This window comes from Mesoplodon bidens (assembly GCF_964165515.1).
Source record: "Mesoplodon bidens genome assembly, chromosome: 9".
NCBI lineage: Eukaryota > Metazoa > Chordata > Mammalia > Artiodactyla > Ziphiidae > Mesoplodon > Mesoplodon bidens.
Genome location: NC_138166.1, coordinates 78,889,060 through 78,910,591, shown reverse-complemented (window position 1 = coordinate 78,910,591; position 21,532 = coordinate 78,889,060). Strand labels below are relative to the sequence as shown.

The window sequence follows — 21,532 nt, the reverse complement described above, 5'->3', positions numbered from 1 at the left end:
AATAAAACACCTTAACGTATTTGGGAGTTCTTTTAGGCTGGCTGTTTCAAGGCAAATAATTTAGAAATACAAATTATAAGCTATGTAAAAATCAATAAATAAATGCATTGAACCATTTACTTGTTTATCTACAATTTATTTCTATAGTTCTACAGTTAAAAGTGAGCTACATAATAAAACAATTACAATAACAATAAAATACTTGGCATTTACTGAGAATTTACTCTATACCAGATAATCTTTTGGTACTTGAATGCATTATTTTATTTAATCTTCACAACAAACCTTTGACTGTATCTTGTGTGGGTATCAGTGTGGATTACTCATTTTTCTCATCAATTTGTGCTGATCATCTGCATATATTTTTACCCTTTATCTGTAAAAGGTGGGGTCACAGAATGATTCTTTCTAGGATTCAAATTCTAACTTGAGAGGCGAAAAAGAAAAAGCTGAGCAAAGTAAGGAGAGGGATTTAAATAAGGTTGCCAGGAGGATTATTGCCTCATAAGATATAAATACTCATCCTAAAGTTTCAAAAAATTGGTTTTTATCTTACTTTTGCAAATGCATACCCTTTTATTAGCTGGGCTTGTGAGTTGACATTTTTCTCATACATATTTGCAAAACTGGTCCTTCCATTTGACCTGAAAAAGATTCCTCTCTCTGTTATTATATAATTTTAGCTATAACTACAAAAAATAATAGACTCCCAAAACAAGGGATATTTTGTGAATGTTTTTCTCTATGACCCCAAGAGCATATATTACCATAACTTCTTATTTTGCTCATGTTTGTTTCATATACGTCCCCTCAGCGACTAAATTCTACTGTTTTTATCTACTCAGAATAGTGCATAGCCTAGAGTGGGTGCCCAAAAAAATGTCTGTTCAATGAAAGAATGATTTCATCTGTGACTTGAAACAGTTAATACCTTCCTTTCCGGTCAAATGCACAAATCAATTCTCAACCAGAAAACAGACCACCTATAGCTATTCAGGTCACACACCTGTTTCCTTAAATATCATTGCCAAAACACATTTTATATTCTGTTTTATTATTGTGCATCCATCTTTCCCTAGTATTAGAGGTGTTTCATTAAAAAGCAGTATAACTTCAATTTGTTTTTATGCTCACCTTGACAAAAATAAAAATGAATCATTGAATAAATTCAAGTGTATTTTATGTATTTTTGAAATGGTACAAACCAATCATAGTCTTATGTTGGGCATCATTTACTCAATTATCCCAGAGCATCAACTGAAGTTATAATTACCTGAAAAGGTAATATTTAAGGTAGAAATTTGGCAAGAACATTAGTATAAGCACAAAGTTGAAAATGTTAATAATTATTAGGGCACAGTTAATGTTTAATGATTGGGTTTTCCTTTCAGATCCCTTTTCTTCAAACCATCTCTTTTTGGAGAAGAGGAAGGGAGGGTTCCTCAGAGACACATCATTGGCCCTCTTCTCAGTCTGAAACATGTTTTATGGACCTCATTATCCATATCTGTCTGTAGCTTCAACTACCACCAATATGCTGAAGATTCCTTTATCCAGATGTGAGTTAACAGGGGTGCATTTCCAGATGGGTCTAGGAGCACTCTGATAAGCTCCTCAAAACTTGATGTTTCTCTATAGCTACATGTCCTCTAGAAGTTCATATTTCTTCTATTCTCAGTCAAGTTACCCTATCCTGGGAATCATATTCTACCCTTGACCCTCTTCTTCATCTCCTCATATATGTTCTATTAATTCCTTTGTCCACCTCTTAATCTTTCTTCCCCCACTCCCACCCGTTGTCCCCATCTTAAATTCAAGCCCTCATTGTTTCTCTCCCAGATTTCCTTAGTAATCTCATTGGTATCTTGCGTCTGGTTTCACTGCCCTTACATTGCTCCAGATTGACTCTTCAGAGTTATAGGTCACCTTATGTTGTACCTTACTTAAACCTTTATGTGTATACCCATTTTCTTCAGGACATAGTTTAAATTCCAAAGCATGGCATACAAGGCCATGGACACCTGCCCACTGTCCTTCTGCTCAAGGCTGAATTTGACTCTGTTCTCTAGCCTCATCTTCCCCATCTTCATATGTAGCCTTTATTTCAGGCATGCCAAGTTTACTTGCAGTTCTCCAAATGTGGCAAACAATTTCATACCTTTGCAAATGTGGTTCCTCTGGTCTATAGTGCCCTCACCCAAACAGCTATGAATCATTCTTCAAAACATATGTCAAGCATCCTGGAAGCCTTCTCTTACTCTATCTTGAATAAGCTACTTTTTCTCTGTATAACCATTATCTCCCAGGTTATTAGACCGATCATCAGATTGCAATACCAGTATTTATTTTCTGGGTTTTTTTTAATAAGTGTTTTTCTCATCTGTCATTCTTTAACCTGTAATCTTCTAAAGGTCAGAGACTGTATCTTGTTCTTCTAAATATACCCTGCATAATTTTAACAATGTTAGTTTCTTAACCAATGTATGTTTAACTAATGAAATCCTTAAACATTCTCTTTGTTGTTTTGGATATTTCTTTAATTTATGCCCCTTAACCATTTTCATCTTTATAGAGAAAACACTGTATGTATTATTCTACAAATTATTAGATGTTTTCCAGTGGGATTTCCAAGGCTTGGAGAATCTTTGATAACCATTTTTTAATAGGAAAAGAATAATAAGCTATCATATCAAGCAATTTTAACTAATTAATAAAGGAAGCTGAAAAGATACCTTTCCTTGGCAAGAAAAGGAAGGGCAATAAAGCTGCTGTATATAAATTATACTTTCATGTGCCTAGGAATTAAATTCTTATTTTAGGTATCAGTTTAATAAACATCATACATTTAATATACTGATTTATAATCAAACAAATTGTAAAAGCTACTATTTGGAACTAGAGAGGATTCAGTGAGTTGCGTCCTTGTTCTATTACTTGTTCCTTCTGTAGGAAAGAGGATTCCCTAAGTCTCAGTTTCCTTATGTGTACAATGGAACTAAAAATAAATGGGATAATGTATGTAAAGGGCTTAGTGCAGTACCGGGTACAAAGCATGTAAATGGTAATCATCATCATTATCATCATCATCACTCCCTGTCTCAAAAGTTTACTTTGGTGACATTATTTGACAAGCACATTTACAAAACTTTGCAAAATGTAGAGTGCTATGTATATAGCATTAGATACTATAACTTAAATGAATAAGCTTGTCATTTATGGTTTACCTTGCCAAAAATTGAAAAATATTGCCTTTAAATACATCAGTTTTTGAGATTTGTGTTCCTTGGCAGTTGGAGATCAGCCAGCAGTCACGCCCTCAGTGAACACCTTTCATCACTGTGGGCACCTTTAAGGATTGATAAATAGGCAAGTTTCCCCAGGAGTAAATGCTTCTTTGTCTTTCTACATCTTGGGAGACTATGAGTAAATGCAGAAGGAAAGCCTCCCTCATGTGTACCTAACTGCGGAAGTGGCTTGAAAAAGCTACAGCTGCTATTTGGCCACGGGGTAGACGAGCTCAGAGCCGGTAGTTTTACCTGCCGGGTGATATTTGCACTGAGCTTCCATCGCCTCCCTGCCAGTTTGGCCACTGCACACTGCACGTTATGTTGAATGCACTATTTTCCCTATTTCCTCCTTTGTCCGGATTAAGAATACCGGAAAAACCACAGGAAGAAACTCCTAGGTGGTTCTGGCTTTGGGACTGAGAAATCTGCGCAGATAAGACAGGCTTCGGATGCAGCTACGAGACGCCCACTTGAGGCCGGAACCGATAGTGACCAAGTGTGTGTCCCAGGGCGCTGCGGGCTCGTCCAAACGCTAACAGTGCTGGACACCGGGCGTGTGCTCAAAAATTTGCTGAATAAATGTCTACACTGCACAACCTGTCTTGAGTCAACCGCATCCCAACCCAGAAAATAATCAAGCTATGTGTGAGCTGAAACAGAGTGCCATTTCGCAGATATAAAACCGGTCTTACTCATGCACCTACAGGAATAAAGACAGTTTAAAAAGAAAGCCTCATGTATTTTGTGTTCCTCTGACTTTTACAATTTGGGCTTCAGCATAGCGTCAAACAGCAGCAGAGCAGGACGAGAGACTTTTTAAAGTCTCTTCTCCACGTTATTTGGCGGTAAACGGCTCTGGCCCCACTTTTCCGTGCTGGGGTTCAACCCTGGGTATCAAATTCGGGTTGGAGACGCACGTTCTGGCTGTTCCGCTCACCCGGGGAGGTGGAGGGGGCCAGCTCTCCTGCCCCCCCGTCCGCCTGTCCCTCAGGAAGCTTGCGGGAGAAACGGGGATAGGTGTTGGTGGTGTCACGGCAGTCCAAGCAGCCCGGGTGGGCGCACACAGAGCCACTGCGCTCAGCGCTCCGCATCTTTGCAAACTACGCGCCTGACACCCGGGCACTCGGCCAGGGTCGTGGCGGCGGCGGCGCGCGCACGCGCACGCGCACTCCGCGACCCCGCGCCCTCTCCTCAACCTTCCATTCCACGTGTTGCTTGTTGTTGGCGCCACAGGTTCCCCACCTGCGCCCGGGCGCTCGGGCGGCTCCGCCTCAGCCGGCGGACGTTGGAGGACTACGGGGCTGACGGAGCCCGGGCCAGCCGAGCAGTTCACCAGGCGCTCGGGCTCACCCCCGACGCTAACTCCGCCTATTTAATCCCGGCGGCTCCCCCACCCTCCCCGCTCCCAGTCCTCCTCCCGGCTCCCGCCCGCCCCTTTCGCCCTGGTGGTAGGAAACACTCTTGGGTCTAACTCGACGTGTCCGGAAAGCCTCGGCCAGTTTCCCTTTCGTTCTGCGGCCGCTGCTGCCAGCCGCGCGGCTCCCGCAGACCCGCGGGCGCAGCGGCAGGAGGTGAGGCGCCTGGGGGCCGCGGGCAGAGCGGCGGGGTGCCCCGAGCACTATGCTGGACCCGTCTTCCAGCGAAGAGGAGTCGGACGAGGGGCTGGAAGAGGAGAGCCGCGATGTGCTCGTGGCGGCCGGCGGCTCGCAGCGAGCGCCGCCGGCCCCGGCTCGTGAAGGGCGGCGGGACGCGGCGGGGCGCGCGGGCGGCGGCGGCGGCGCAGCCAGACCCGTGAGCCCGAGCCCCTCGGTGCTCAGCGAGGGGCGAGATGAGCCCGAACGGCTGTTGGACGAGGAGCAGGAGCGGAGGATCCGCCTGCAGCTCTACGTCTTCGTGGTGAGATGCATCGCGTACCCCTTCAACGCCAAGCAGCCCACCGACATGGCCCGGAGGCAGCAGAAGGTGAGTTGCCGGCAGGACCGGGCGTCTCCAGCTCTACTTCTTCCTCCCCGGGCTTTTCTGGGGCGCCTGCCCGTTGTCCTCCTGCAGAGCACTGTATTTTTGATAGTCTTGGAGGGCAAGGGAATCTTTGGAGGGAGGACGGTGCTTTAGCCCGCTGGGTATCAGGTTGCAACGGACGCATCTTCTCCCCCGCGGTTGGCAGAAGCTGTCAGCTTGGTCGGGACCGAGACCGACCTGACAGCCCTGCGGTGCGGCCGTTGCACCCGGCCGGCTCGGCCCCGGCCGGGTGAGAATACAGCTCCCATCAACTTTAATTTCGAAGGGTAGTGGTGATTCCTGTCCGCTTGGCCCTCCTGGAGCTGGGCTTTACCGTGGGTCTGAATGAGTGTGGAATCTGAACACTTCTGATAGCTAAGGAGAAGTCTTTTCTGGGGAGAAGGTTTAGAAACGTTCCACGAAACAAAGCTAACTGGACAAGTTTTCCTGTACTGCTGTGTAACAAGGACATCAGATCCTAAGGAGGGAAGGTGTGCAGCTTTGGAGAGTCGCTGTGGGTTAGTAATTACCGGTCTCAGCAGGCCTAAGGAAACACGCTCTTGATGAAAAATAAAGGATTGGTTCATAACCACTTCATCATGAAAGCGCTTTTGTCCCCATCACCAAAGAGCTAAAGAGTTTCAGGTGAAATGTCTGCCAACTTTAGTTTTAAAACAAGACCCCAGGGTCTAATAGTCCGTAGCAGACAAAAGTGATGACTCAGAATTGCCCGAATTGGGTGAATGTTTTCAATAGAAACTAAGAAATCTTAATAGAATGTTGAACCTAGACGATCCACCAGAAATCTGCACTAACCCCCTTAGTTTGGGACAGGATGTGGAGACCCAGAGAGATTGTATTGTAATTTGTCCTAAAGCATACCTAGTTGCACAGATGTTTGTTAGTTTTCTGAACCATTAACTTCAGAATGTGAGGCATTTCTTAGAAATTTGGAGCACTTCTGAATTGACTTGTGAGAAGCTGGTATTTCAGAGTAAATGCAGTCTTCCCATCACCCTCCCACCCCCATTTACCCAACCTCTTAAAACAGGCCTAAACCAAGCAGCTGTTTTGAATTGCTCCCTGGGCGTACTTACAGGATAATTCGCTACAGTTGGTGGCTAATTACACAGATCCTTCAAATGCCTAACCCTCTAGGTAAGTCAGTCACAGAATGTTAGAGCTGGAAAAGACCTTGGGATCCAGGCAGGCCCTTCGTTTTGGAGGAGAGAAGGCTTTCTGAGTAACATTTTTCTCTTCCCTAACCAATTGGTATGATTGAAGCCACCATTTGTAAGGTCAGTTTTGAGTGCCCTGTGGAGTTTTTGTGAGCCTTCCATTTTGTTCCTAGGTGAGTACCACACTGTGTTATCCTTTGCTTGCATTGGGTTGCATTACAGTCACCCAGTGCCTCTTAACTCTGTAGGTCAAGAGACTTTCATCTTCAGTAATCACTCTTAAACTAATTTTTTGTGTATGTTGTATGTAGTCATATAAGTTTATGAATATCATCTAGTCTCCAGTTTTAATATTCATATTGCATTTAAGTTTATTTTCGGTGTGTTAAAGTATAAAAATAACGTTTGGTGAAACTAAGAGGCTATTCCTGTCTGGAATATGATCACTGAAGATGCTTTTGCAAAGAGTTGCTTACTGGTAGCTGATTCTTACTGTGCATACTTGTTGCATTTTGTTAATGAGACAAACTCTCGCTTGTTCAAATAGTGCAGATTTCTCTGACTCCTCTTGTTTAAATAGAATGTTTCTCCAGAAATTATTTGAATAGGCAAACAGGTGCATTCACAATACCACTGAGAAGACCATTGTTATAACCTCCTTCAGACATCACCAAAAATAATAACAAACTGCAAAAAAGAAGCAAAACATTGCGTATGTTCTGAGCAAAAATACTTAGACTGCTTGGAAATTTCTATTTTCTAAATATTGAGAGCATTAAATGCTGTGAGATGAAGTTTTGTGAATTATTCTTATATTTTAAGGGGGAGGCCCCCAAACAACTTAAGTGTTTCTCTTATTCAAACTTATTCAAAAGGCCCCCCACTTTTTTTTTTTCTTTTTTTCTTTTTCTTAACAAGTTGCTTGTTAAAGGGAGCTGGAGCAATTCTTAGCAGTCGGGTTTCCTCCCAGGACAAAATGAAATGGGAATTTAACTATATTCCTCCGAATTTGATGCACAAGCCAATAATTAATGACAAAAACATTGTCTTGAATTATACAGTTGGGTTATTTAAAAGAAGTAACAAGATAATTGCAAAATCACTAATCCACTGTATTTTATTTATTTATTTATTTATTTGTGGTACGCGGGCCTCTCACTGTTGTGGCCCCTCCCGTTGCGGAGCACAGGCTCCGGACGCGCAGGCTCAGCGGCCATGGCTCACGGGCCTAGCAGCTCCGCGGCATGTGGGATCTTCCCGGACCGGGGCACGAACCCGTGTCCCCTGCATCGGCAGGTGGACTCTCAACCACTGCGCCACCAGGGAAGACCCCATTGTATATTTTTATTCTGTATCTTCAAGTAGTCAGACATCTAGTAAAAGGATTTAATAGCTTAAATTGTAATTGAAATGCATATTGCTGCTTACTCACTTCTAACTTTAAAAATTTACAAACTCAGAAATTGAGATTTGAAAGGGTCCTCATCTTATAAATGAAAAAAATTAATCACAGGAAGATAAAAGCCTTATCCTGGCAGTCAAAGCCCTCTCACTAGTAGGGTTGGTGGGTTTCTGTGAACCAACTGAGCTGCTCTGTTTTTTGTTTTCCCACTTGGCTAAGATGGCCTACAAAGCTAGTAGGAGGTTGTATCCATGAATTGAAAAAGCTTAATAGCATTAAACTCAGTTGACTAAAACATGTCTGTCTTTGCTTTTGGCTGGAAAATTTCAGCTTTGAAGAATAATGGTGGTTAGCTTATTCCAGTCTGATAACTTCAGGCTTTACAGAAAACTCTGGGAGGAGTGTAGACCAGACACTGACAACGCCTTGTACCGGGGTGGTCACACCACCTAAATGGTTCACACATGCTACCAATGTGGAGTAACAAACAGCCAATGGCAAAAATGACTTCAGCTGTGAATAATGCTTAAGCCTCTGATGCATATTTACCTTGATTACCTTTGCACTATCAGTTAACAGTGATAATGATGACCTTGGATGATTCTAGGTCATTGGTTAAAGGTGGGATTAGCTTTGAAACTAGGAAACAACAATGATGCAGATAAAGCTAATCAATTATTGCTTAATAAAGGCAGTTTGTCTGTCGAACCTTTGGAAAACATTGAGACACTGAAGGAAAAAAAGTTCATGGTGGTTAGAAGGTAGGGAGAATCTGAGAAACATAATGACTACCATAGAAGAGGTTAAGTATGTTCCATATATGTGGGTTTACACATTGCAGGTCTCAGTTTATAACGATTTCAGGTGTGCCTGACTTAAAGTGCTAACAGTTTTGGTTGGCTAGTCTATAGGTTTCTAGTCAGTAGTTGCTTTGTTCATTATTTGTTTTTTTAAATTTAGTAAGTCAGATGTTGAAGCCAACTATCTTAAACTAGAAATAATGAAGAGGGAATCAAAAAGACTAAAATGGTATCTAATAACTTAACATGTGATTCATCTACTCTTGTTCTTTGCATTTTTATGTGTCACTGTAATCTCACTAAACTGCCTTAAACCTGCTTATATAATCACTCCCACCACTTTGCATAATTTTCCACACTAATTAAGTTTGAGAAATGTATACAAATAATGTGAAATTGCAGATGGTGGGGAAGTAATCTCCTTTGGTAAAACCAATCAGGAAGAGAGCACTGTGGGGAAATAGCATTGGGTGAAATAATACACAGTGGGTTCTACACTTGGCACGTCTGAGTGTTTATACTGCAGTAAAGTGGCCACTTTTATCCCTCTTTGGAAATGGCAGTACTTTCTGTAGCTTAAAAAAAAAACTTCTCACTGCTTAGGTGATCCCCAGGCTCAGAAAAGACAATTTTATGAAAAATGAGCTAGATTTACAAAGACCAGTAATCACTTACCTTATGCTAGGGGTCATTGTTCCTTAGTTCTATGTTGTGCCATCTTTGGGGCCTAAGATACGACCGTGGCCTGATGTATTCTCAGCGTAGTGCATGATGTATAAGAACCTAGTAAATGCTTGTTGGATAGGAAGTGTCAGATTTAGTCCTTGTCTCAAAGAATTGGTGAGGTATAGGGTGGAGGAAAGAATATAAAGGCAAAGAGTCAACCTCTCTTCCGTGGAAATTAATGTTCCTAAACATGTTTTAAGACCACCAGGCCTCACCCCACCCTCTGTAAAGAAAGCCATAAAAAGGGTAATACCTGTTGGTATAGAACTAATGACTTCGAAGAGAAGACTTTCCCAATGCCACAACCAAATCCGAGAGACAAGCAGTGTAGAAGCCCCACAGTATGCCTTGCTCTCTTGCTTGCAGGTTTCCAGGAGATGTAGTGATAGTCTAAAAAGCCCACCCTCTCAGGGAGTTAGGATAATTCATGCTTTGCTCCTTGTGCTTTGGTACTTTATGGTGCAGAAGGGATGGGTTATGTTGTTTGCTGCTTTTAATAGGGAGTACATTGTCCTGTGGGGAGTGAGTTGGAAACCACACATTAGAGTGAAACCTCAGACTGGACTTTATCTCAGAGAAAAAAGTGCTGCTTGTTTCAACTGATTCATCTATCCCTCCGCAGGGTGTCTTGAGACCGAGGCACTTAATTTGGTGGAATGAGTTGTGCTAATGAGAACTCAAATGGATTAAGCGATATTGGAGTTCGCTTCTTTCAAAAATGAAATCAGCTGTAATTTTGGTATACATTGACTGCTTATGCAGTGAAATAAAATATTGTAATTCTGTGTGTTCCCTCTTTTAAATGGAAGCAGTTCCCTTCATTTCTACGCTCACAAGATAAATAGCATAGTTTGTAAAGTCATTAAAGACCTTCAAAACAAAATTAAGAAACCCAATTGTCAGGCTGTTAAGTATGGGAATTCTGAATGGAAAATTCTACCAGTTACTGTTTTCTAGTGAGGCAGGCCTGTTGAGTTATTGTGCTACTTTTTATGCATTTCAAATTAGACCTTTCTTTGGGAAGAAGGTAGGTTGCATAGTCATGTGTTATTGCCATTTCAGTTTTTAGGCCAGGAAAAAAACTCTAATGATTGTAAATAGAATATCATTGGAACAAATGACATTGTTCCAAAGCTTTAAGAGTATTCAAGAATCTAATCATGGGCTTCCCTGGTGGCTCAGTGGTTGAGAATCCGCCTGCCAATGCAGGGGACACGGGTTCGTGTCCCGGTCCGGGAAGATCCCACATGACGCGGAGCGGCTGGGCCCGTGAGCCATGGCCGCTGAGCCTGCGCGTCCGGAGCCTGTGCTCCGCAGCGGGAGAGGCCACAACAGTGAGAGGCCCACGTACCAAAAAAAAAAAAAAGAATCTAATCATGGAACTGTCCCAGATCTGTAACATGTCACCTTAGGACCAGTGTTTAAGTTACCTAAGGATTTTGATATGATTTCCTTTTTTCAAAAAAAAAAAAAGAAAAAAAAAAACCCCTGGGATTCTTATCCTTAGCTGCACCTTAGAATCACCTGGAGAGCTTTTAAAAATCAGAGTGAAGTGAAGTAAGTCAGAAAGAGAAAAACAAATATCGTGTATTAATGCATATATGTGGAACCTAGAAAATGGTACAGATGAACCGGTTTGCAGGGCAGAAATAGAGACACCGTTGTAGAGGATAAATGTATGGACACCAAGGGGGGAAAGCGGGGTGGTGGTGGGGGGGGGGATGAATTGGGAGATAGGGATTGATGTATATACACTAATATGTATTAAATGGTTAATAAGAACCTGCTGTATAAAAAATCAAATAAAATTCAAAAATTCAAAAAAAAAAAATCCCATTATCCAGGTTGTACCCCAGACTAATTAAACCAATCTCTGGGGTTAGAGTCGTAAAGCTTCCCAGGTGATACCAGTGTACAATCAGACTTGATAATCCCTGTTTTAAAGGGAAACTACAGGAAAATGACTTATAGTTTATGGCTTATTTTCACCTAGGCAAGGTGAAAGTATAATATTTGCAATAATGAGTGAGATTACTGAGTAATTAAACCCGTATTACATATTGAGGAAAAGGTAATAGGGGTGCTCTAGGCAAGGAACAAAAAACATCTAAATATTTTAGACTATTGAACCAATACAGTGGGAGGACAGTGCGTATTTAGACTTTTAAAAGGTCTTTAATTTGATGATATGCTGGAGGCTGTTGAACTACATTATCAATTGTGTAATTTATTCATTACAAAACCATGGATAGATCACAATGTTTGCAACGGGAAATATAGGAGGGTAAGCCTGAGCGTTTACCATTACAAAATGAACTGGAAAGGAGAATCTAGTGAAATCTCAAAGTTGGAGTTGACCCTGAGTAATGCCTAACTGAGGAGTGAATTTCACAGTGGTCTGGTCTTACAAGATCATTAGTGGGTGGAATGTTTTTTCAGTGTGTGCAGTAGGAATGCATATGGGTTTTTCAAAAAGTAAACCTTAGAAGTCATTCTCAAGTAATTGTTTTAAGTGAAGTAATTAAAAACTAAGGACTTATCTAAGAGTGTCTTTATTTTTGTGCTATTTCCAAAACTCTAATGTTAGGTTAGACAGTAAGGAAAGCCTCTGTTTTCCTCAGATTGCATAATGGATTAGGTCCTTGGTTTGTATTTGGGAGCCTTCTACTTTGTAGAGCATCATTGATGCTTTGCTTTGCTTCTTGAAATTTTATCACATTGCTTTGTAAACTTTATGGTTTGAATATTTTCATTTTATAACTTTCGAGTTAGGAATGAATTTTGTGATGAAAATGTTACTGGGGCAAAGGGTATGAATAATTAAAAGGCTATCCTTCTCAGTCTGATAGCTGAGGTGGTATTTAATTTGCTTATTTCTGATTGCTTGGGAGGATGAATGTATGTGATCTAATATCCTATTCCTACTTCTCTATTGAGATTTAGGTGTCACTTATTAATGTGTCCCCTTCCTCGGTATGTCGAAGGTAGCATTCCTTTGTGGAGGGTGTTTCTATAGTCTGCCTTTCGTTTGGCTTTTCAGATATAATTCAGTTGATCTTAAAAACTTATTTCTTATTTATATTCTTGTATAATCAGTTTCTCATCTTGAATTAAAATTTGAATCAAGGAGTTGACTTTTTTCCACTAAATAGCTAAGCAATTTTTGAAGCTTAACTTTTGATTAAGCTCTACTTCCATTACTAAGGTGTTAGACCAAATCATTTATATTCTTTCCTTCATTAATTCATTGATCAAATATTTATTGAGCCCCTAGTATGTGAGTTTAACCACAAAATGTTCTGAGACTAGAGAATAAAACAAGCAGAAAATTTCTCATGGGATAATGTTCAATGATGTATAGACTATTTGTTTGTATTTCTCTTTATGTCTGTTTCTAGGCTACCTATTCTAATTCATTAATCTACTTTTTCCTACTGCTAATGCCATAATTATGATCTTACCATATTTTAATATCTGATGGAAATCACTCTTTGGCTTCAGAGGGCCTGGGCTTCATTATTTTCTATTCATTCACTGTGTGAGCAAGACATTTCAAACCCAGGGTCTCTGGGCCCTGGGTTTTTCATTTGTAAAATGGGGATAATGACCTCATAGTATTCCTCTTCTGATTAAATGAAGTGATGCATATAAAGTGCTTGGTATAGTGCCTACTGCATGGATGTGCTCCAAATTAGGTGCTATCATTTTTAATTTAATCTTGTTTAGGAAACAATGTTTTATTACATTCAGTCTTCTAGGAACATAGCATACCTCTTTAGTTAAGCTTCTTATGTCTTTGTGATGTTTTGCATTTTCATTATATAGAACCTTTGCATTTATAATTAAGGTAATTTTTAAGCATTTTATAATTTTTGTTTTTACTGTGACATCCTTCCCTGTTTTATTATGGATAAATGTAAAACTCTAATTTTTGTTACAGCTGGTTATATTGTAGTACACTACTGACTGAGTAATTAGTACTTTATTCTTCTAGATTTTCTAAGTAGGTGGTTGAATCATCTGCTGATAGTTATAACTTTTGTCTGGTCCAGTAGCTGTACCTCTTCTGTTTCACAGGGCAACTGTCCTAATACAATGTCTAGAAGAGTATGTGTACTTGTTGCCAGTACCTTAGGCTTGGTCCAGGCTTTCCTGGGAGTGTTTTTGGTATTCTACCAGTGAATATAGTGTTCGTTAGTATTTTAGGATAATTCTGTTTTTATTACATTAAGAGGATAAAATGTCAGGAATGGACTCTGAATGTTATCACATTTCTTTTCTGCATCAATTGAGGTGATTGTAACTAGTATTTTTACCTCACAAATTAGTATATACATATTCTGACTTTAGGATTAAAGGTGTTATATCTAAATCAGCATTATTGTAGTAATCATTCCTCTCTTGGCATCCTTATAATGACTAAATTATCCAGCTGTACTTATATGAACAGTTGACCCTTGAACAGCATGGGTTTGAACTGTGCACGGCCCACCTGTATGCAGATCTTTTTCAATAGTAAATACTGCAGTACTACCTGACGTATGGTTGGCCAATGCAGAACCTCAGATATGGAGGAACCGGGTCGTTGGAGTGCCAACTGTAAGTTATATGCGGATTTTCAACTGCGCCAAGGGTCAATGCCCGTAACCCCAGCATTGCTCAAGAGTCGACTGTGTTTTTAATTTATCGTGCATTTCTAGAAGTATCCATGAATTTTGATTCCAGGTTCTTTATAAGTGTATACTTATGAGTCTTTATACTATTATCAGTGAAAAATACCTCCCTTTGACTCATAGTGTGTTGAACGATGATTCTACTTTGTCCAGTTTTAACATTGAAAATACTTTCTTTGGGGGAGTTTATCAGATATATTGATAGGTATCCATAATACATCTACATTTATGCTCATATGTTCACCTATATACACTTATAAACGTGTAAGTGTATATACACTATCTGCATATGTATGTGTGTATGCACACATTTGGGGTTATTTTGTATTGAAAACTATTACAATAGTTTTTGCCTAGTCTTTGCTTTTCTAATAGTTTGAAACATTTTTAGTTATCGCCGATATGATTAATCTTATTTTTCATTTTCAGTGTTTTGTTTCCTTTGCTTTTTGTTTTGTCTTTGCTGTATGGCATTTCCGCTCTCCCATTCTGGAGCCAGGGACAGGTAGAGTGACATGATATAAATCTTCCTTTGCCTTCCTCATGGTTGTGCTTACTGTTTTGATTCACTGGGCAGCGCACACTTGCTTTAAGATGCTGTGTCTCCAATTTTTTTCATGGATTTTGAAGTTAACGGACATTCCTCTGGAAAGTAGGCTTTCGTTTTACCCAATGCATGTTAGAACAACATATCTAAAATGACAGAAGGGGAGAATGAACTGTCTAATTATGAAAAATTAATGTGATTCGAGTGTAAAATCCCATAAGAATTTCCAGAGTTTGATTACCACATACTAGAATCCTAGGCTTTAGACTTTATTTTTCCTTTTTATTCCCTTACAGATATTTGAGATAAGTGATGTGGGGGATATAGAATTTAATCCAGCACAAATCTAATAGGTGCAGTGTTAGTCTGCAGTGTTTAAAATTTTTATGGATCTGTATGAGTATGTTTTGTTGGAAGATGGGGAAAAATTAAATTCTGCCATGGAACCTATATTCTTACTATTTTAACAAATTTAGGGAAATATATTCCAAATCGTATTTGATATGAGAATCTTATTTTAATTTGGTTCTCTAGAAAAATACCTAAAACCCCAAATGCTGCTATAGTCAAAAGGCTTACAAAATGGTAAATACCATCAGGAGAAATTCTGAAATATAGCAAGGTGCCTCTAGCCTACGTTTGTGAAGCTCTGGTTTTCTTAACCAGAAGGATTGTATGTGTTGTCGAGCAGTGGTTAAGTAGGGAGACTGAGATAAAGCACATTCTTTTTCTCCCATCTCTGTTTCAACTAGGGCCACTCTGCTTTTATTGGGTTAGCCAAAAAGTTTGTTCAGTTTTAGGTAAAATACATTTTTCATTTTTACCAAGAACTTTATTGAACGATGTATTCATCAACCGAACGAACTTTTTGGCCAACCCAATGCATGTTAGAACAACATCTAAAATGACAGAAGGGGAGGATGAACTGTCTAATTATGAAAAATTAATGTGATTCGAGTATAAAATCCCATAAGAATTTCCAGAGTTTGATGACCACATACTAGAATCCTAGGCTTTAGACTTTATTTTTCCTTTTTGTTCCCTTATAGATATTTGAGATAAGTGATATAGGAGATATAGAATTTAATCCAGCACAAATCTAATAGGTGAGATGTTGAATGTGTGGTCTTTCAAATAAGTAGAGATAAAAGGACAGTTGTCTGGAGCTCAGGGGAGAGATTTGGGTCCAAGTGGTAAATTTGAGAATTGTCATGTGGATTGTAATCAAAGCCATGGGCGACTGTGGTGGAAATAGAATCCAGCAAAGAGGAGGTTTTAATGACTTAGTATTAAAGAACTTGAGGATTTAAAAGACGAGGGAAGATTGAACTGGCAAAGGAAATGGAGAAGGAACAGCTGGGTCTTTAAGAAGGAAGTTAGCATGGGCTTTGTTGCAGAAACTAAAAGAAGAGCCATTTCAATAGAAAGAGGTAGGAATCATGTCAGGTGCTGAGAGGTCAAGTAAGATAAGGATTGAAAATGTTAATTGGATTTATCAATATGGAGATAACTGCAACCTTGCAACTCCTAAGTTGAATTTCACAGCCCACTTTTTCAAATGTTGATATCTCAACTGCACGTTGGTATGCTGAATTCAGCTTTTCTTACACCGGAACAGCTTGAGTTATAACATGATGACTTTGCCACCCAACTGGTAAGCTTTAGTGCTGCTTTGTATAGACTGTTTTGTGGGGGACACTGTATAGATATAAATGTATATATATACATGCATATGTATTTGTGCTTTTTTTTTTTGCTTTTTTTTTTTTTTTTTTTCTTTGCCGTACGCGGGCCTCTCACTGTCGCGGCCTCTCCCGTTGCGGAGCACAGGCTCCGGACGCGCAGCCTCAGCGGCCATGGCTCACGGGCCCAGCCGCTCCGCGGCATGTGGGATCTTCCCGGACCGGGGCACGAACCCGTGTGCCCTGCATCGGCAGGCGGACGTTCAACCACTGCGCCATCAGGGAAGCCCTGTGCTTTTGTTTTATAAAAGTGAAATAAAAATTATTAGTGATAAACCTAGATTTCACATGGGGTGCGGTTGAGACGGATCACGAAGTATGCTACGACTAACAGATCTGACGTTAATTGGGTACTTACTAAGTTTAACTGTTCATTTCAATTTTAAACAAAACAATCTCAAAGAACTTGTGCAAATGCTGGGATACGTAAATCAAAATCAAAGTGGGATGAAACCAGGTTGGTAATATTTTTAGCTTGATGGTAATGTATCTCTCCTCCACTGTCCCCTTGCTGCTTGCTTCACTTGCCCACTTCTGGTGTTCTATCATGTTTATGGGAATCCTATCCGAGAAGAATAGGGTTCAGCCCTTCCTTGGCCTTTCTAAATTGCTGTCTTCTCATCTGTAAAATGACTCATACTTGCTTCAGTAAGATGCTGTGAAGAGTATGTAAAATTTCTGAAAAGTAACTAGCCTAGTGCCTGGCATGGAGTAAGTAGATGGAGAGTTTCCTTTATTTTCTCATGATTTTCATGTAGGAAGGAACTTTCATTCCGTAACGCATACTGCATTTAGTTGTCACATATCGAGGCAATATTTGAACAGATATTGTGTGCTGGGCAGTACTTTAGGCATTGAGAGTACACGTGTGGACAGGACAGCCCCCCCTGGGGCTTATGTTCTAGAGGAGACGGATAGTTAACATATATGCATATACATATTAAGCGTTAGTGACTGGGGGGACGGGGTCGGCAGCAGCAGCTATTTCAGGTAGGGTAGTCCGGGAAAGCCTCTCTGAGGAGCCAGTGGTGGTTGAGCAAAACTTGAATTAAGTGAAGGACTGAGCCACTTGATGGTGGGGTGAGGGGGAAGGGTATCCCCAATGGCATTAACTGCAAGTGCAAAGAGCCTTGTGGTGGAATAAAACAAGCTTGTCTTATGAAGAACAGCAGTGAGGTCTAGGGTGGCTAGAGTGGGGTTGAGAGAGGGCGAGTAGGAAATGATGAGTCTGGAGAGGTAGGCACGGGCTAGCTTATGTAAGTTCTTTAGGCCATGGGAATGTCAGACTTTAAGAGGGGTGGGGAGCTATTATTGAGTATTGAGCAGGTTCAAACAGTGATCTGATGAAGATTCTAAAACAGTCTGTACCTGAGAAGGTCCAGTGCCACTACATGGCACAACTCCAGGGGCCACCATTTACGTGGAATTTAGGGCAACGCCTCAAGCATCGTCCAGCCTTGAGAATAGATTGTCAAGGCAAGAGTGGAAGCCGGAAGACCAATCGGGAGATTGTGGCAGTGGTTCCGGTCTGCAGAGGGTGGTAGCCTCAGGGGTAGTATAGGGTATAGGTAGTATTCTCTCACCGTTTAAGTTCGTGAATATATTATAATGGACCATATGGTAATAGTGTTATTTTGAAGATGATAATGTGCTAAATCTATTTATGCTATTAAATAAAACATTCATGTGGTTAAAAATCGAAGCCTTGCAGAACCTGGAATACAAAGCTGTCTCCTGTCCTGTTTCTCCCCAACCCCAGTTACATTTCCTGAGGGAACAGTTTTCACTCTTCACTGTGTTTTTAACTCTTCCGGCGAATCCTTTGTACATTGAAATAAGATGCACAAACCCCTTTTCGTCCATCCTCCTCAGACTCCAGCCATTGCTTCCTGTCGAAGGGGCAGGGTGGGGAGATCAGGCTCACTCACAAGCATCTGGCTCCTTTCTTCTACTTGGAAGGTGGTTAATTACCATTATTAGTCTGCCAGTTGGCCCCAGTATGTTCTCCCCTCCTTACAAGCAACAGACTTTTTAGTTGGGAGCGTGGCTACCTTTTCTCATCTTCTCCCCACCCCCTTTTTTTTGTGTTAAACGTGGGACTGGGTATGCTCGTCTGCAGAGAACGTGGGTCAAGAGCACAGCCCAGGGGGATGTCGACTTTTATTTCTTGCACATGAGAACAGGACTGGGTCTGTTCTCACGACAGATTCCACAGGCAGTCTCTGTTCTTGAAGAATTCAAGAAGACAGGCTACAGGTGGCGGAGAGTTTGCTGAGAAGAGCAGAAAGTGAGTCTTGCCAGACGAGGAGCAAGTATGTGGCAGACAAACTGTTGCCCCAAATTGTTCTCCTGATGGCTCTTAATATGTAACAGTCAGGGTCTGTTGTCTTTTCCAGCTTCTTGTGGCTGGATAGAGCTGAAGGACTAAGTTCAGGCAAGTGGGGTATGAATGGAAGTGCCCTGTGCAAACCTTATAGGCCATTCCTTGAAAAGAGGGGCACATCCTCCCTTTTCCCACTGGCTAGAATCCCCATGTCAGTCATTAGAGCAGCCATTTGGATGAGGACATGGTTGCTGCCTGTTGAGGAGAGCAGAACAGGATGTCTGAAGGAGCCTGGGGCCCTGATGGCTTTGCAGGGGAGAGCTGCCACATGCTCGGATCTCAGAGAAAATGAATGTCTGTCATGTTTATGCGAATTTTAAGTGATTTTAATTATAATCTGTTATATCCACATCATACCTACACTTAGCTTTTTAATTTACGTACTATACTCACCCCTTTTATTTCTCAGTTTTTCCTCTATAGACCTTATAGTTGTACTATTTCCACTATTAGTGTTAATCACCTGATGCTCATTTCCCCTCCTCCTCTTTGCTAAGTTTTCAGCTCTAGCTTCCCTGGCAGCTGTGGGTGGCCATGTGACATACGTTCTGGTGTATAAGACAGGAGGCAGTCATCCTGTGACTGAGCAAGATACTAAGGGAATTAGAGATGCTGGGTCAGACACACTTGATTCTGAAACCATTGCCAGTCACACCTGCATCCAGACATTTTTGTGAGGAAAATTCCCTCCCAAGGTTGCTAATCTACTTTATGTTTAAGAATCATTAAGTAAGAATGATTCTTATGGTAAGAATCGTTAAGTTCTCTGCTCTTTGAGTAGTTGCTTCTAGAAATTCAAGCCTATTTAATGGAGTTTACATCATCAAGGCTATTTTTCACTGCAAAACCACATAATGTCCTTGGTTGCATTTCTTAAATTTTTATTTTTCTAGGGGTCTTTTTTTCCTTCTCTACCCATCTTGTCTCCCTTCATTGCTTCCTTAAGTTGTCCAAAATTATAAACCGGTGCCTATCAACAGGGATGGTAATAACCCCTAGCAGACATTTAAAAAAGTATGGGGTGTTTTTGGTTTTCTCGGTTGATTGGGGGCTTGCCACTGGTATTTAGGGGGTGGGATTCAGGGATTCTAGAAATCCTGGAATGCATGCTGTATTGTCCGTCACACATGGCATTTGAATGCCCTGTTGGACATTTCTGTAGTTAAAGCCGGTTTATAATTATTTGAGCCTAGAGTATAACTCTTCATCTACAAAATGCAAAGTTTTTTTTGCATGGGGTTTACTGAGTTATTTTTCTAGAACGACAACTTCTGGGTAAATTGAAGGAAGATTGAACTTTGTCAGGAACTTTCCTGAGAATTGCTTACTATTTTGAAAAATGTCACCAACAGCAATGATGCTTCTGATACTGTGTTACCAATACAAGATGCTTGTGTCAGCCTTCATTTTCAGTTGTCACATTCTCCTTGATTTTATGGATACATATATAAAAACTTCTTAGCCCTTATTTCAAAATGTCAGCACTCTGTTTTTGACAACTTTCAGTTAAATACCGCCTAACTTCCCTTAAGTTCTGACTTCTTCATTATATAAGACTAGATGCATACATCCACTATCTTGTAGACCAGCTACGCCTAAGCATTTACATACTAATATACATGTTATTTCAGTTACTTTGTTTCTGTTCCCGTTAGGATGTTATATTTTTGAAAACGTCTGTGCAGATAATATACCTAGGGATAAATTTCATTCCTGCATAGCAAAAGGGTTATTGTTCTGTTTTTTGCAATTATAGGGGGTTTATCAGTTAGGGCCCAGTAGGGGATAGCCTGTTACACTCCAAGGGACAGTTCACAAATGAGAGGGTCAGGCAGGTTTAAGGGAACCAGTGATGGGACGGTGAAGCATTCAAGAGTTGGCTTCAGAGGGAAGCCCTTACTACCCCCTGGGCCTCCAAGAGCGGGAGGAGGGAGCTGTGGTCTGAGCTGGGCGGGAGAAAGGCTGCCTGACAGAGGCTGTGGAGAGTCTAGTCACTGAGACTGTGCATGGCAGGGAGGGAGCGAAGGGCGTGACTCTGCTGGCTTTGTCTTCCTTCCCTCCGATTCCTCCGATGCTGGCCCTTCACCAGAAGGGAAACCCAGAGAGAAGCTGGAGAGCAGAACTGCTTGCTGTTCTAAGTCATTAGTCCCCCAGGGCACAGAACAGGGTAGACAACAGGGGAAAAATAGATCTGGAGGGCAAAGGGGAATAGCCAGCACAGGGGATGTCGTGTCTGATTAGGGTTGAGAGTCACTATTCCAAAGGATAGAGTTCATCTCTCTCTCTCTATCTTTCCCCCCTCGTGTAGCCTTCCTCAGGCGTAACGCTCATCTGAACTGGTGTTTGGACAGCAGGCTGAGTTGTCATTCTCCCTTCTTAGTTCTTTTGAGTTGGCAACACTTTTTTTTTTCTTCTTGTTTGAACCTTTGCACAAGCACCTTTGTAAGAAAGAGTGTGATCAATTTCCCAAATCCATGCAAGTCTGTAGTGACCTTTATTCTGGTAGAGAAATGGGCTGGCCATAGAAGTCTGGGTTGAAATCATTTTCCCTCAGACCTTTGAAGGCATTGCTTCACAAGTGTTGTTAATGAAAAGTTTGAAGTCTGGTGTCGTTTTTACATGACCCATTTTTTTTCCTGTCTCATATGCTTTTACTGTTCTTTATTTTTAGGGGGTTCTGAAATGTTACAACAATCCTTTTGGCTTTTAAAGAATCTGTTGTGCTAGGCACTTATTTACACTCAGTATGGCTATAGGACTGTGTCTTTCAGCTCCTGGAAATTCTTGTATTTTTGT

General features: G+C 41.0%; 1 protein-coding gene across 6 annotated transcripts in view; it reads left to right on the top strand.

Moving 5' to 3' along the window:
* Positions 1 to 4,764: 4,764 nt before the first annotated feature.
* CADPS2 (calcium dependent secretion activator 2) overlaps positions 4,765 to 21,532 on the top strand; it is a 487,398-nt gene continuing 470,630 nt past the window's right edge. For all 6 annotated transcript variants that reach the window (XM_081243761.1, XM_081243760.1, XM_081243759.1 and 3 more), the window contains exon 1: positions 4,765 to 5,249. In XM_081243761.1, the coding sequence (XP_081099887.1) occupies positions 4,908 to 5,249 (342 nt within the window). In that variant the 5' untranslated portion in view covers positions 4,765 to 4,907. The remainder of the gene's footprint in view (positions 5,250 to 21,532) is intronic.